Source organism: Protomyctophum bolini (assembly GCF_963924005.1).
Source record: "Protomyctophum bolini genome assembly, chromosome: 8".
Taxonomy (NCBI): domain Eukaryota; kingdom Metazoa; phylum Chordata; class Actinopteri; order Myctophiformes; family Myctophidae; genus Protomyctophum; species Protomyctophum bolini.
This window is the reverse complement of record NC_137869.1, coordinates 39241097-39255782: the sequence shown is the minus strand read 5'-3', so window position 1 is coordinate 39255782 and position 14686 is coordinate 39241097. Positions and strand designations below refer to the sequence as shown.

Below are 14686 nucleotides of genomic sequence, written 5' to 3'. Positions count from 1 at the left end.
CAACCATTTTCACATAAAAAAGGCCCATTATTTCTTTCTGCATTTTTGAGCCGCGGGGCCACCATTTTGATGAGCCTCTCAGACCCAAAAATGTGAATATTTTGTTGTCGTTGGATAGGACCTTTCCACAAGTCCATGCTGTATTGATGTTGGTACCATTAGGAGTGATAACAGGCAAACATTGATCAAAATAGCAATTCTTCTACATTCGTAAACACATTTGTAAATTAAGTAATGTAGATGTTTAACAATCAATTAACTCTTTGAGAGCTTACGGGCCCATTTGGTTTTCATTTTTCACTCTCAAGAGTTAATTTGGTTACCAACTCTCCATCATTTAGCTGCGGGGACCACCTGGAACCCCCTCTTAATGACCACTGGTGGTCCCCGGAACCACTGGTAAAAAAAAACCCCACTGGGCTGTCCTGTTTCTCTCACATCACCCTCGAATCTGTCTGGGAAGCAAGCAGGCTCAATAATGCAGTACTGTACATGTATGTTCTCATCACCACATGGATTAGTCTCTCTCACTGTGAGACTCGGACTCAGTAAAACATAATAGTACTCCTCAATTGTCATATCGGGGAATAGCAAACTGAGTAAAATATATTTCACGCTGGGACTCAGACCCATCACCCCCCCCCCCCCCCCCCCCCCCGCCCAAAAAAAAAAGGAAAAAAGGAAAAGGGAAAAAAGGGGGAAACACACCCCATTCTGGGTCCTTACCCATAGCTTAAGAAAACACTGCTTTAAGGAAAGATGGGCGTGAATAAGTATAGCATGGCATTTTTTATAGCCCGACATTTGAACACATAGAACCTGAATTGGATAGAAAAGGCATTCCACATCTCGTGTGGGATGTCGATTTGAGCACATTCTGAATGCTCAGTCAATGTAATTTAATTAACTTCTTCTGGAACTGTAACGCCCCACCCACCCGCAGTAGTCACATGACAGTCAACCCCACCCCACCCCACCCACCTCCCTCCTCTAGCTCATTTAGATAAGACAACATCTACTCTACATGTGTTCCACATGCCTGGAACAAAACCATAAAATACTTTGAAAAATGGACTCATCGATACCAATAAGTCAATTTCACAACTTAGATTTTTTTCTCTCTCTCTCTCATTGATGTTTAGAACAAATATTTGTTTTGTTGTAACTCAGCAGCATAGGAAATGAGTCTTTCTCTTCCTCAATGCATTTCCGAGATTTAAATAAAAGGTTGTTTGATGCAAAGCCTCCATTCCGCAGTACACTTCAAAGCTCCCCAGTCAAGTTCATCGTGTTTTTCAAAAGGACTACTCAGCTGACATCGATCATACGCTTGAGTGTGCAGGTGTCAAACTGCTCCTCCTACTCCCTTACTACTGTCCAAAATTCCTTTCCTCCCCTCCCTCCCTCTCTGGCCCTCTGCCATTAGGACATCCCCAACATTGCTTTTTACTTAGCCAACACTTCTCATCAAGTCACATTTCTTTGTTCACCCTCAACCAAGGCCCGTCCTCCATCCTCCACTCATCAGTTCCTCTCCAAAGTGTTTCGATAAACCTCCACTGCCTTTTCTCACAGCCTTGGCTCTATAAGCAACCACGGTCGCTACCACAGTAACTATATCATCATCAACCACATGCTAATTGTGAGTCACAGTTAAAATTATTTGACTTTCAGTTCAATCAATTCTAATATAAAGTGATAGGCTGCCACAAGGTTATGTAAAAAAAAATGTGATTCCTGATATAGCTGAACGTGAACTCAATTCAGCGTGGCATGCTTAAAAACACAACCCACCATAGCGTAATGATGGCACGACGCCAAGCAAAAGAAATACAAACAGCTCCGCGTCCGCCCATGCCTCTGACCTATAACGACAGTATCATAACAGCAACATGCCACAAAGAACCACAATACTTTACTCTGCGTTCAAACTACTTTCATCATCACCATGCTACTGTCGGTCTACCGATAAGATTATAGCCGTCACGTCGACGCATCATTTGCGGGCTGATGGCGGCGATGTTGCCAATCATGTTCAGCTATGACGACAAACTATCCAGAGCAGGAAAACCAGGAAACAATATGGCGATCGAGGTCAACACTGGCCAACATGTTTCTGGAACTTTCTTCTCGTGGCTATTTTTTATTTAAAACAAGCTTATATAAAAAGAAAACTGTTACCATAAAGCCTCTCAGCCTCTCACAATAAAACATAGCTGTGGTCATTCCAATCAGCTGGGAGCAGTCTCACCTAGTATATCCACCACTCAAATTATGGCCTTATCGTTGAAAACTTTACAAGGTAGAAGCTCTCGTTAATGGGAATGAGATTAGCTCCATTTTGACTGGTACGGCCGCTACATACACAGCACAACCCAAGAGTGTTAATGTAGCTGAGAGTTTTACAGTCTCGAGAGTTTAAAAGGTTTTTCGCTGTGTATATTTACAAGTCACTGCAGCTCCTGTGAAAATGCATCCGTCAGATGTTCTCTCTGTTGCACAAACTGCCCTCAACAGGTCCTTTGCTGGCTGACTGGAAGTTCACCCTAGTCTTCTACTAAAATGGTGCATTTATATAGCGACATGTAGACAGGAGGAGGAGCCGGGATTCGAACCGCCGACCCATGGATCATTGGATGACCTGCTCTACCTCCTGAGCCAAAGTCGCCCCCACTGCAGCTCCTGTGAAAATGCATCCGGCAGATGTTCCTCTGTTGCACAACTGCCCTCAACAGGTCCTTTGCTGGCTGACTTGGAAGTTCACCCTAGTCCTCTACTAGTAATCAACACCAACACAACTCGCTTTCCGATTGATCATGTGACTGTCAAACACTTCTTGATCAAATGACCTTTGTCGAGCCATCTCTGATTGGTAGTGCTTAGAAATCTCAGTTCCATAAAATAAAAAAATTACAAATCTCTATAAAATAACAAAACAAATCAAAAGAAAAAATGAATTATAGATCTCGATAAATACTAAAAAATACAACCTCTAGTAATGCAAGTCCTACAGCGGCGTGCGTACGTACGCACGCCACCTTTCTGGACTTCAGATTACAGAATGGAAAACTGTGGTTACCAAAACTTTATTAACATCACTGGTGCTTTTGCTCCGTTAATAGTCAACGGGATGTAAATGTTGCGCCGCTGAGAAACAGTGGGATAAAAAATAAAAAATAAATCAACGGTACAAAGATCCTCTTTTGTTGACAATTATAATCTAGAACAAATTGGGAACTTGTTTTGTTTCCAAAAGATAAAATTGGGTCTCTGTTGCATTTGGGGAAACCTAGAAGTCCACAGAATACTGTAATAACAACAACCCATTCTAGGCAAAAAAAACTGAATTCTTGAATTTACAGTAGGATAATTATAATAATAATACAGAATACTGTAGCAAGGAGTATAAAAAGAGTATAAAACACTAAAAGTCTAGTTTCAAGAACAACATGGCTGCTTGTTCACATGGCTACTTTACCCTCATCAAAACGTCATTGTCTTATTTTTCATGATCAATAGTAGTATTGGTTTGACCATTTAAAGCTTTGTTTAACGATACATAGATAGTCTCGACAACAGGAAATACATATTTGGTATAAAAACCTTAAGCACAAATGCTTTGATCTGACTGGCTATTATAATGTTTTAGCTTTAGTGTAGCGGAGAGGGACTGCTATGCCGCCTAAGATCTGCTCCCACTAAAGCCTGGTAAGCCTACAAAGCTCGCTTAAACATGGGAAAGCAGTCCCCCCCGCCCCCCCCTCCTTTTGGCTGAATGGTAAATATATGCAAGCACTTTCTGTTCAGTTTTTGACAGAGGGAATCACGGAGTGTTTTTTCCCACAGCTTTCCCACTTTACAGTGCTCGGGCTGGGTTGGTTTGTTGAGCTAGACTTGGTTAACAGCTGCTGCAGAGGCTGCTGACACTCACAGGAGGCCATTTTACAACCGCCTCTGCACTCTCTGCTGCCATCTTAGAACTCTGGCAGCTATGGCAATGTCCCCCTCTCGTGGATAGACGTGGTACTGCAGGCTATAACGGCATTATGAGCGCAGTAAAACGACAGGGATAGGAGCTGTTATTGTGTTGTTCACATCGTCTCCATTGACCGTGAATCCAAATAAACTATATTCATCTGGCTTTTGTTTTGCAAGAGTCCAAATGGATAGACAGAGTTTAAAGGAGTACTTATAGTTGACTCACCCCGCGATGGGTTGAATAGAAAGATAATTCTCGTTTGCATGACATTCCTTTACGGAGAATGAAGAATTCCCCCCCCCCCCAAAATGAGAAAATACTTGATGAATTGAAGTAAATAGGCGTCAACAACTAACAACATCAAAACTATATTAAAAAAAACTAAAAAAAACGCCACTCACAGTGTAATCCAAAGTGTCTCGTATCCAGTCATAAGTCATATGAAGAAAATGTAGGGTTTTTTTTTTAGAACTAGCCAGGTATGATTTCCTGATAGAAGTAAAGTACTCCTTTAAACAAACTCGTCCCTAATAATTGCTTATTAACCACTTTTGGCCTGACGTCGAAATTTTAAAAAATTTCTTTTCTGAAATACCTGTTTCTATGTCAGAGATGCTCAATATTTCATGTCAAGGATCCCAAAAATAGCAGACCTACGAGCTTGTAGATCTGCTATTTTTTTCAATAGCTAAAGCATAACATATAATGCTTAAAACACCAAAAGAGGTTCCCGCCCGAAATGGGTTAACCACTTTCAACTGGGGCATCCCTATGTTGGCCAAGTCATGAAAATAAAACAACAGCCGATCTACTTGTAGATTGAAATAGGGCTTAAGTGGTCCACTCTGTCTATCTGCCGTTATCCCCGCAGCCTATACCTAGAACTCCATGACATTCAGACGCGAGTGGAATAGTAAGAGAGTGGCTGCACACTTTTGATCTCGCCGCACAGCGGGGGGTGCCTATATGGGGCTATAGTTCCAAACATTGGAACTATACCATTGAGATAGAATGAGCACTTCCGCGTTCCATTGGGGGAGTCGGCGCTATAGTGTCGCCACGTCTCTTACTAGATGACTCCGACTCGGACATACCCGGCAGAGAACAAAGTGCAGAATGTTATGAAAGCTGTTAACAAAGTGCTCCGTCCTCTTTCGCTGCATTGGTTGGATGTGTGTGTCCATTCTTTAGTGTAACGCAGCTAGTTGTAAAAAATAAAAAATAAAATGTGCATGCATCGGCGCAATGAACATCCGAGTGTATAACTCCGACCTTATGTACAGTGTTTATGCATAACGTGGTGTGTGTGTGTGTGTGTGTGTGTGTGTGTGTGTGTGTGTGTGTGTGTGTGTGTGTGTGTGTGCGTGCGTGCGTATGTGTGCGTGGCGTTGCGAACGTGTTGTGACTATACTACAGCCAGGTGAGGAAAGGTTCGGCCTTGTTGAGAACTGACTCCACGTCGTTGAGGATGGGCATGAGGTCGGAGCCCTCCAGGGTTCCCAGGTCAACGTTGGTTCCAGGAAGTGAATCCAGGAAGTCGGGGAAGCGGCTGGGCTGAGCCCCCGGTATGTTCAGACCGCCCTGCGCCAGGGACTCACCTGATGGGGAAACCAGATGATTTACATACACTATACACCATTGTGTGAATGCTCGCCTTAAAGCCCATTCTGACCCGAGATCAGATTCTAAAAATGTCTTTTCTACATCCTGACAGTTTTCTGAAAAAGCTATGTTTCTATGTGTCAGTGGTTCTTGGATTTTTTTTTAAATTGCAGACCTACAAGTTCGTAGCGCGCGCTACGAGCTTGTAGATCTGCTATTTCTCAATAGCTAAAGCATAACATAATGCTAAAACCAAAAGGGGTTCCCGCCCAAAATGTGTTAAAAACGAGGTCTTTGTATTCTTTGCATCCGTTTAATTGAGAATAAGGTTAGAAATAAGTTTAGGGCTGGGCATAGATTTACTGCCGTTAAGGTTAGGAATAAGGTTATAGGTTTAACCGTTTAAAGGCATATAGTTTACTGAGGTTACGTTTAGGAATACCAGGCCGAGCAGTTCGGCTGGATGTGCGCTCGGCCCCCGGGGCGACTGTGTTTTGAGGAGAGTGTTCTAGTATCCTTGTGAATACATAGAAAGTACAAGACAGGAACCTTTACATTCCAAGACTTCCACTCTCCTCCTCCTGAGCCACTGCTGCCCACGCACGGTGTGTGTGTGTGTGTGTGTGTGTGTGTGTGTGTGTGTGTGTGTGTGTGTGTGTTGTTATTGCAGTTTCACAAAGTTAAAGGAGAATTCCATGCTAGAAGTCTTTCTTACCTTTATTTGTAGTGTCTGTATTTGGTTACGTCCCCACCAAAGAGGTCCAGGTGTTATTTTGTGCAAAAGTGCATTATTGGCTATTTCCCCAAATATAAGCCCTGAATGGGGATTGGGTTTTTGTGCTAATTCGCTTATTTCCATCGAAATAAGTAGTAAAGTGTGTCGCTTGGGGATACTATTTACATTATGAAGAGAGGATTTATACAAAAGAAATAGATTTTTTGAGCGAATTAGAACAACACACCATAGCCCCATGCATTGCAATGCAATGCAATTCATTGAGGGCTTATGGTAGGGGAAATAGCCAATAATTTTGCACAAAATAACACCTGGACCTCTTTGGTGGGGACGTAACAACTACAAATAAAAGGTAAGAAAGCCTTCTAGTATGGAATTCTCCTTTAAGGTTAGGGAATAGGAAATATGAATGAATGCATGTATGTATGTATGAATGTAATGTATGGGTTGAGGTTAGTGTTAGATTGCTTGTATGGAATGAATGGCAATGCAATTACGCGAAATGTTCGCAACCCCCCCCCCCCCCCCCCCCCCCCCCAAAAAAAATAAAACGCAGTGTGTATGTTTGTGTACCTGTGTCCATCTCCTCCATGTTTAAAACAGTGTGTGTATGTTTGTGTACCTGTGCTTATCTCCTCCATGTTTAAAACAGTGTGTGTACTATGTTTGTGTACCTGTGCTTATCTCCTCCATGTTTAAAACAGTGTGTGTATGTTTGTGTACCTGTGTCCATCTCCTCCATGTTATTTAGGAAGTCTTCAGGTGTTGTTGGGATGCTGTAACAACCCAAACCCAGTCCACTGTCACTGCTCTGCTCTCTGGAGTGGTGGAAATGACCGCTGAGGAAGAGACACACACGCTGTAAATCCTAAAAAATAATGGATCATCATGGCTCAATTCGATTCTCACATTGCCAGAGGAGCTAAAGATGTCCGCCTAGAGATACATCTGGGGAAGAATTCAACGCGAGGGGCTAGGAAACAAACCTCTAGTGACTTGATATCATCCCAATATGAAGGGGTAGTATTCGTCAGATGTCCCAATAATCCAACACCCATACTACCCCTATCCCCAAACCCTAACCATAGAGCACGGGGAAGTCACGGGTGAGTCTTAACCCATTGAGACCTGACCGATTCTACAAATGTCTTCTAAATCCTGACAGTTTTCGGAAAAAATCCATGTTTCTATAGGTTCTCAAACATTTTCATGTCAAGGACCCAGGGCTCGAAATAGCGACCATTTTGGTCGCAAATGCGCCTGAATTTTAATCTGTGCGATCTCAAAATATAACTGGGCGCACCAGTGCTACTGCATATAATTACTGTAGTGCGACCAAAACGATCGCGACCGAAAGTGTCGCGGGCCGGTTCCCTCCCGCGAGATGATTTAAACTTGTAGAGCATAAAGATCTGAGCATGTAAAAAAAAAAGTAAGTTCCTAGTCCATTCCTGTCCAGAGTTATGATTGTTTAAAGAAATATCTCCTTGGCTTCTTCTACTTCCTCTAACCTCCCGTCAGTCCGTGGACTGATTGGGTGATCAACATCAGCTGGACCTGAGGTCCTCAGCTGTGAGAGACAACAAAAGGGCTCAATTGAATGGAATGTGTGGAGTCACACACACACATTTATGATGACGTTATGAAAATAACTTCTCATAAATATATACAGTAGGCCTATATATATATATATATATATATATTTTTTTTTTACTTCAATCAAAAAGCAGGCCTACATAAAACAAAGGGTTTTGTAGCCATTTACAAATTCAGAAATTATAGCAGAGACAGTATTTAGAATTTAATTATATTTTCAACTGGTTTATTGCCACAAAAATAGCATCTCATACCAACTGGCTTGTAGGCCAGTGGTTCCCAAAGTGGGGTCCGGGGATCCCTAGGGGTCCTCGGTTAAATGATAGTTAGGAACCAAATGGACCCTTATGGGTCTGAAACTCTGAGAGTGTACTACATACTATGGGTAAACCAATTTCACTGTACATTTGTACACTCAGTTAAATTAACTTTGATTTTATGGGTCCCAGAGATAGAAATGGGGAACGGTAGCCTAATTCAGGTCAAACTGGGGGTCCTTGAAATGTAAATAACTGAAAATCACTGCTAGAGCCGTAAAAATCTTCTCATATGGGGGTCCCTGGCATATATTTTCAAATGGGGGTCCGTGGGCTAATGAGTGTCAATTTGAGGGTGCTTGACATGAAAAATGTTGGGAACCACTGCTGTAGGCTACAAGTGTAATAATAATGAATGTAAAAAATCGATTACATATTGGTGCTCGTAAAATTTTGGTGGGTGCTCCTAATTTTTTTCTGGTGCTCCTTCATTCTGAATTTGGGAGCACCAGTGCTACCAAGTAAAAAAGTTAATTTCGAGCCCTGCAAGGACCCCCCAAATATATATGTATTTGGCCGCCGACTCCCCTCTGAAAAAATGTTGTTCCAGGGACCCCCCCCCCAGGAGCAAAGATTTGAGTTAAAAACGATTGCTGTAAAGATATGAGTGAGGTCTGCGAGAGTGAGGTCTAGCCCAACACCAACTCGGGATTCCTGGATAGCTGCCTTCCACAAATTCCTATCCAACATCAGGTTCTTGAGCTCTTCAGTGTTGTCAGCCAAGCTGTCGCGCCGCAGCACATCTACATACATAGGTGGTAGGCTTCTTTCCCCTCCTGGCTTTGCCTGGGTTGGCTCCCATAGGGTCAATTTACTTGCCTCAATTTCTGGGGCAGCTGCCAGCCTCATCCTTTTCTCTCTGACTTTGTCCGTGACGCGTTGTAAATGTATATTCAAGGATTTGCGACACATTTTCCAGATTTTTCTAAAATAGCAGATCTACAAGCTCGTATTAACATAATACATTGTGATTTTAAGCTACCCAGCAGCACATAAGGAACACCATGGCTTCATTTACCTGTTTAGGAAGGGGTCTGAGCTGTTGGCGGGCATGTTGTTCTGACTGGCACCAGCAGGGGTCAGCGATGAACCCAAATTCTCTCCTTCCATTGGGAGCTGTCTACATAGCGCCACCTCCTGAGGGGAAAGGTAAGGGAGGAGAGGAAAGAGAGGAGAGGGAGAGAAGAGAAGAGAAGAGAAGAGAAGAGAAGAGAAGAGAAGAGAAGAGAAGAGAAGAGAAGAGAAGAGAAGAGAAGAGAAGAGAAGAGAAGAGAAGAGAAGAGAAGAGAAGAGAAGAGAAGAGAAGAGAAGAGAAGAGAAGAGAAGAGAAGAGGGAGAAGGAGAAGGAGAAGAGGAGAGAACAGAACTTTAAACTAAATTATTTTTCCCAACACAACAACAACAACAACAACACTAACACTATAGAACTGTGTGTTCTCTCTCTTTAAACCGTTTCTCAACTTTCCAGGCCGGCCAATAAACTTCTGGGTAAGATAAACACTTCCTGGATATGAGGTCACCGTCTTTAGTCTTTGAGGGAATGTCTTCACGCCAGAATGTGTGTATACGTTCAAGTGTGTGTATAGAGAGTGACCGTATGCATGTGTGCTTGTGAGTCAGTCAGTGAGTGAGTGAGTGAGTGTGTGTGTGTGGGCGCATAAGGACGTCGTTGTATGCTCCATCGGTGTGTGTGTTCATGTGCATAATCATGTGGTATGGTTGTTCACATGGCTGGTTGTGTGTGTGTGTGTGTGTGTGTGTGTGTGTGTGTGTGTGTGTGTGTGTGTGTGTGTGTGTGTGTGTGTGTGTGTGTGTGTGCGCGTGTGTGCGCGTGCGTGTGTGTGTGGGCAGGGGAGGGGGTAGTTGCATGATTAATTAAATACAAGGGAGATTTCAGTTTGAGAATGAATGTTATCAGAACCACAGAAGACTGCAATCCTTTGAACGCATTTAGGATGGGAACGCGTCTGTGTCGCTTTGGCGTTTAACCACGTTATTTTAAACTTTAGCTGTTGAAAAATAGCAGATCTACAGATCTGCTTCTTCTTTTTTTTTTATCGTAAAAATGTGGCTCAAATCTTTGACTACATATTCTTTCACAGCAAACGTCTTTTAACTCAAATCTTTGCTTCTGGAGGGGGTCCCCGGAACACCATATTTTCAGATGGGGGTCGGCGGCCGAATGCAGATAATTGTTGTGGTCCTTGGCATGAAATAGTTTGAGAACCACTGATATAGAAACGTTGTTTCTTTTCAGAAAACATTTTTAGAATCTCAATGGTCAAACATTTTAGCAGGTTTTTTTCCCCACCCCTCTGGGTGTGCAGTGGATGCGTGTTAACCCATTTTGGGGCGGGAACCCCTTTTGGTGTTAGCATTACGTTATGCTTTAGCCATTTAAAAATAGCATAATCGAGAAACATAGCTTTTTCAGAAAACTGTCAGGATGTAGAAGACATTTTTTAGAATGTGCTCTCAGGTCAGAATGGGTTAAGTCACCTGTCTCATGAGTTCCTCCTGTCTCCTCTGGATCCTCTCTCTCTCCAGATGGATCCTCTGGAGTCTCATCTTCTGCTGCTGACTCACCCCCACCGCATTCACTGCACCTGACAGAGAGAGAGAGGGGCGAGAGACACCCGTTAATACACACATTCACACCCACCGCATTCACTGCACCTGAGAGAGAATGAATAATCAAAGAACGACTGACATAGAAACATGGCTTTTTCAGAAAACCGTCAGGACGCAGAAGAAATTTTTTGTTCAGGTCAGAACGGGTCAAATTACCTTGAACGCTGCTCGGCCCGCCGCTAACTCCACTGCCGCCGGCCCCCAGGGGCCCTCCTCCTCCTCCTCCTCCCACCAGGCTCATCATGGCCCCAGCGGAGTTGTGCTGCGGCGGGGCCCCCAGGCTGCCAGGCGAGCTCTGCAGGGGCCCAGGAGTGGGGCCCCCTTGCTGGGCCTGCTGCTGCTGTTGCTGCTGCATCTGCTGCTGCTGCTGGTGGTGGTGATGGTGCTGTGGAGGAGGATGCTGCTGGTGTGGCTGAGGCTGCTGCTGTTGGTGGTGTTGCTGCTGCAGCACTGGGAAAGAGAACGAGAGAGGGAGAGAGAGGTAAGTAAGTAAGTAAGTATAGCCTAGCCGAGCCATGAGGCCCATCTCCTGTTTCTGTAGCGTGAGGCAGCTTGATGTACAAGCAGGGCTCGACAGTGCGACTAGGTACTCGCATTTGCGACTAAAAATATCACTGTGCGAGTTGTAAAATTAAATTTGTAGCACAGGTGCGACTATACAGGATTTGACCATTCAATCGTGATAAAGACAAGTCTCTGTCTACAGCAAGTGCACATTCTATAGTCGCGGTTCTATACCTACATTTATATTTCTGAACGGCGGTGTCGTTCGCCAAAAAGAGCAGAGCTACAAGCTAACAACGTGTCGCGGCTCAATGCGGTTTTCATTTGAAGATCTGTCCCTTTGCTCCCACCGGCACCGCCCCCCCCCTCCCTGTGTTGCTGATCAGTTCTCTTCTCTTCCCTGTCAGCAGCGGAGCGAACGCAACAGGATAGCATTAGCATGTATTGGTAGCACAGAAGGAGTTGCTAGGACCCCGACACGTTGAATACTAAAGTTTGTAATGTTAAAACATCACTTGATATAACTTTTAACCAAACGTGGATGAAACAGCGTGCAGCCGCGCACGTAAAGAGTGCACGTGCGCACGCACATGGAGTGGACGGATTGATGTATACCGGTATACCAAAACAACCCTTGCTAAGCACCTCGCTAAAAGCGTGTGCGCAGCAGCGCAATACGAATGACCGACCTGGCTGGATATATTAGTCAGTGGCTAGCTATGGACCAGAGCTAGTCAGTGGCCTCACTGGCCTGCATAACGAGCAACGTAAAAAGCCTATAAGTCGGATTTTCTGTCTGAACTGAAGCAGTCAAAGCCAACATTACTAATTCACCATCGAGTAGCCTCTGCACTAAATGTCACACTCACATGATAGAACAGCAAGATAAAAACGGATAGTCTGTCCATCCATCCATAAAATGAATTGACTATCTATCTATCTATCTGCATACCAAACTAATAGTCTATCAGTATAAAAACAAATTGATTATATAGATTATATAAAAAAATATGATATCCAGATGAATATCAATATTGTGATAATTTCTGAAAAGATATTGTGATATAATATTTTGTCATATTGCCTGCCCCTACCTCATATCACTTTATTAAAGAAAAATCACACCTGTGTGAAGTGAGGCGCACTCTTATCATCATACATCATGTTTTAATTTACGTCATATTTAGCAGAATTTTGACCTAATTTCTCTGTTCATTGTCAATGGCAAATATTGAGACGTGTGGGGACTAAAGCTGTATATAGGAAGGGCTAGCGCCCCTCAAAAACACATTATGTGATAACTTTTCATCGTGCTCCTAAAATAATTTGTGTGCTACTAGATTTTTCAACTTAGGCGCACACGTGCTACTTGGAAAAATGCTAAGCGTCGAGCCCTGTGTACAAGTACACCCCCTGGACGCTGACGCTAGTGTCGCAGGGAATCCAACCCTTGATGCTGAGTGTCACGCAGGGAGGCATTGGGTCCCATTTTTTTTTTACAGCCGGGGATTGAACCCCGACCTCCCAGTCTCAGGGCGGACACTCTAACCACAAGGCCACTGAGCTGGTGAGGTGGCTGGGGGGGAAAAGAAGGAGAAAAAGCGATTGAATTTGCATTCCAAGTGGACGAATGATCCACCAGGACAGCGTTGGGTCGGGTGTGTGCCCGAGACGCGGCGGTCATGATTACACATTTAAGTTGACGATTAATTGTCACACAAATAAACTGTGATTAAATGGTTTAATTGTGTTCTTCTTAGCCATTGGATAATATTGGAACATCAATGAATAGAAATTACATTTCTGTTTAGGCTTTTAGGCTTCGTAATAAAATAATGCCGATGTGATAAATAACTGAAATATACCAAGAAATTACTGGCATTTCTTGTGTGACGTGTTGTAAAGTTCAACTGACGTGTTGTGAAGTTGTAGATCTGCCATTTCTGCTTTTTTTTAATGTACAATTTCTCAAAATGTGAGATTGCGATTATCTAAAATAATTGTTATTAAGAGTGTTGTAGTAAAGTAGCGCTCAAAAGTCCAGGAAATCTACATCAAAGTTGATTAAAATAAAAATGTATAATAAACAAGCCATTAATCATGCGTCCGCCCTCATAGTTAACTTAGTTAGTTTAAGCAACTTATTTTTAGATTCCTCCTCTTGTACGATTCTAATAATAAGCCTTTTACATGACCAGCCTGCAACAATTAATTACATTCTCTTGCCATGTGTCCCACGGTCTGAAAAAATATATTTTTTAAATACATTTGACTGTCTGTTGTTGTGTCCACTGTGATGTGTTAATGTATCCAGTCTGTGAGTGATGTTAATGTGTCCCAGTTTGTTAATCATCAGTTAGCTTCTGATCGGAAAATCATTACACTACTATAGACACAGTCAGCAGATCTTCAGGTGTTTCATTAACAGACTACTGTGGCAGAAAGAAATCAGTGTTTTATAATCTATAATCTCAGCACCCCCAAGATAAAAGCAAAGCATTTACATAAAGAGTCCCAGGGTGCAGAGAGTACACTTTCACTCACACCACAAGAGCACAAGCGTTCAAGCCCGGGTTCAATGGTAGGACGCAACATCTACTCAATGAAGGTCTAGACAGAAGCCGGGAACCCCTTTTGGTTGTTTTATGCATTACATATTGAAAAATAGCAGATCTACAAGCTCGTGAGCTTGTAGATCTGCTAGGGAGGGGGGGGGGGGTCCCTGGAACAACATATTTTCAGATGGGGGTCGGTGGCCAAATACTGGCTCCTCGACATGAAAATGTTTGAGAACCACTGACATACAACATGGGTTTTTCCAGAAAACTATCATGATTTAGAAGACATTTGTAGAATCGTCCAAAATGGATTAAGATAGTTTCAGTGTGCCCGGCTCACACAGGATGGGAGGATATCCTGCCTAATTTCCATAATTTAAGAAATGAAAAAAGAAAAAATAAATGTTACTATGGAAAAAAAAACAAAAAAACAACACTGCACTTTATTACTTTAGTTACACATCTGTATGGCCCTATAAAAATGCTGTATGTATGTAAGTATGTTTTTATCGTTTGTTTCCAAATGTAATGAATTTGACTGCTCAAAGATGAAGCCATTCAAACACTTTCACGATGCAGCACAATGAGCCTCTACTGATGCAAAGGTGTGTTTTCAAACTCTGAACTCAACACGTTTGTTGTGGAACTGAATGATCCTATAGTGGACTAGTGTCCACGTTTCGAGGGACAAACGAGCCAAGTGAGATCTTTTACAAACCTGTACACAAGAGCTAACCATTAGCTAGGCGGCCCTCAACCAGTG

At 43.0% G+C, this 14686-nt stretch overlaps 1 protein-coding gene across 2 annotated transcripts in view; it reads right to left on the bottom strand.

Annotated features, from left to right (window-relative positions):
- Nucleotides 1–988: 988 nt before the first annotated feature.
- The window catches only part of wwtr1 (WW domain containing transcription regulator 1), a 41244-nt gene continuing 27546 nt past the window's right edge, over nt 989–14686 (bottom strand). Inside the window, exons 3-7 of one of the 2 annotated variants that reach the window (XM_080770277.1) lie at nt 11018–11311; nt 10730–10836; nt 9249–9367; nt 7041–7156; nt 989–5577 (exon numbers count right to left, since the gene is read on the bottom strand). In XM_080770277.1, the coding sequence (XP_080626403.1) occupies nt 5390–5577; nt 7041–7156; nt 9249–9367; nt 10730–10836; nt 11018–11311 (824 nt within the window). In that variant the 3' untranslated portion in view covers nt 989–5389. The remainder of the gene's footprint in view (nt 5578–7040; nt 7157–9248; nt 9368–10729; nt 10837–11017; nt 11312–14686) is intronic. The other variant, XM_080770278.1, reaches the window with a different exon arrangement.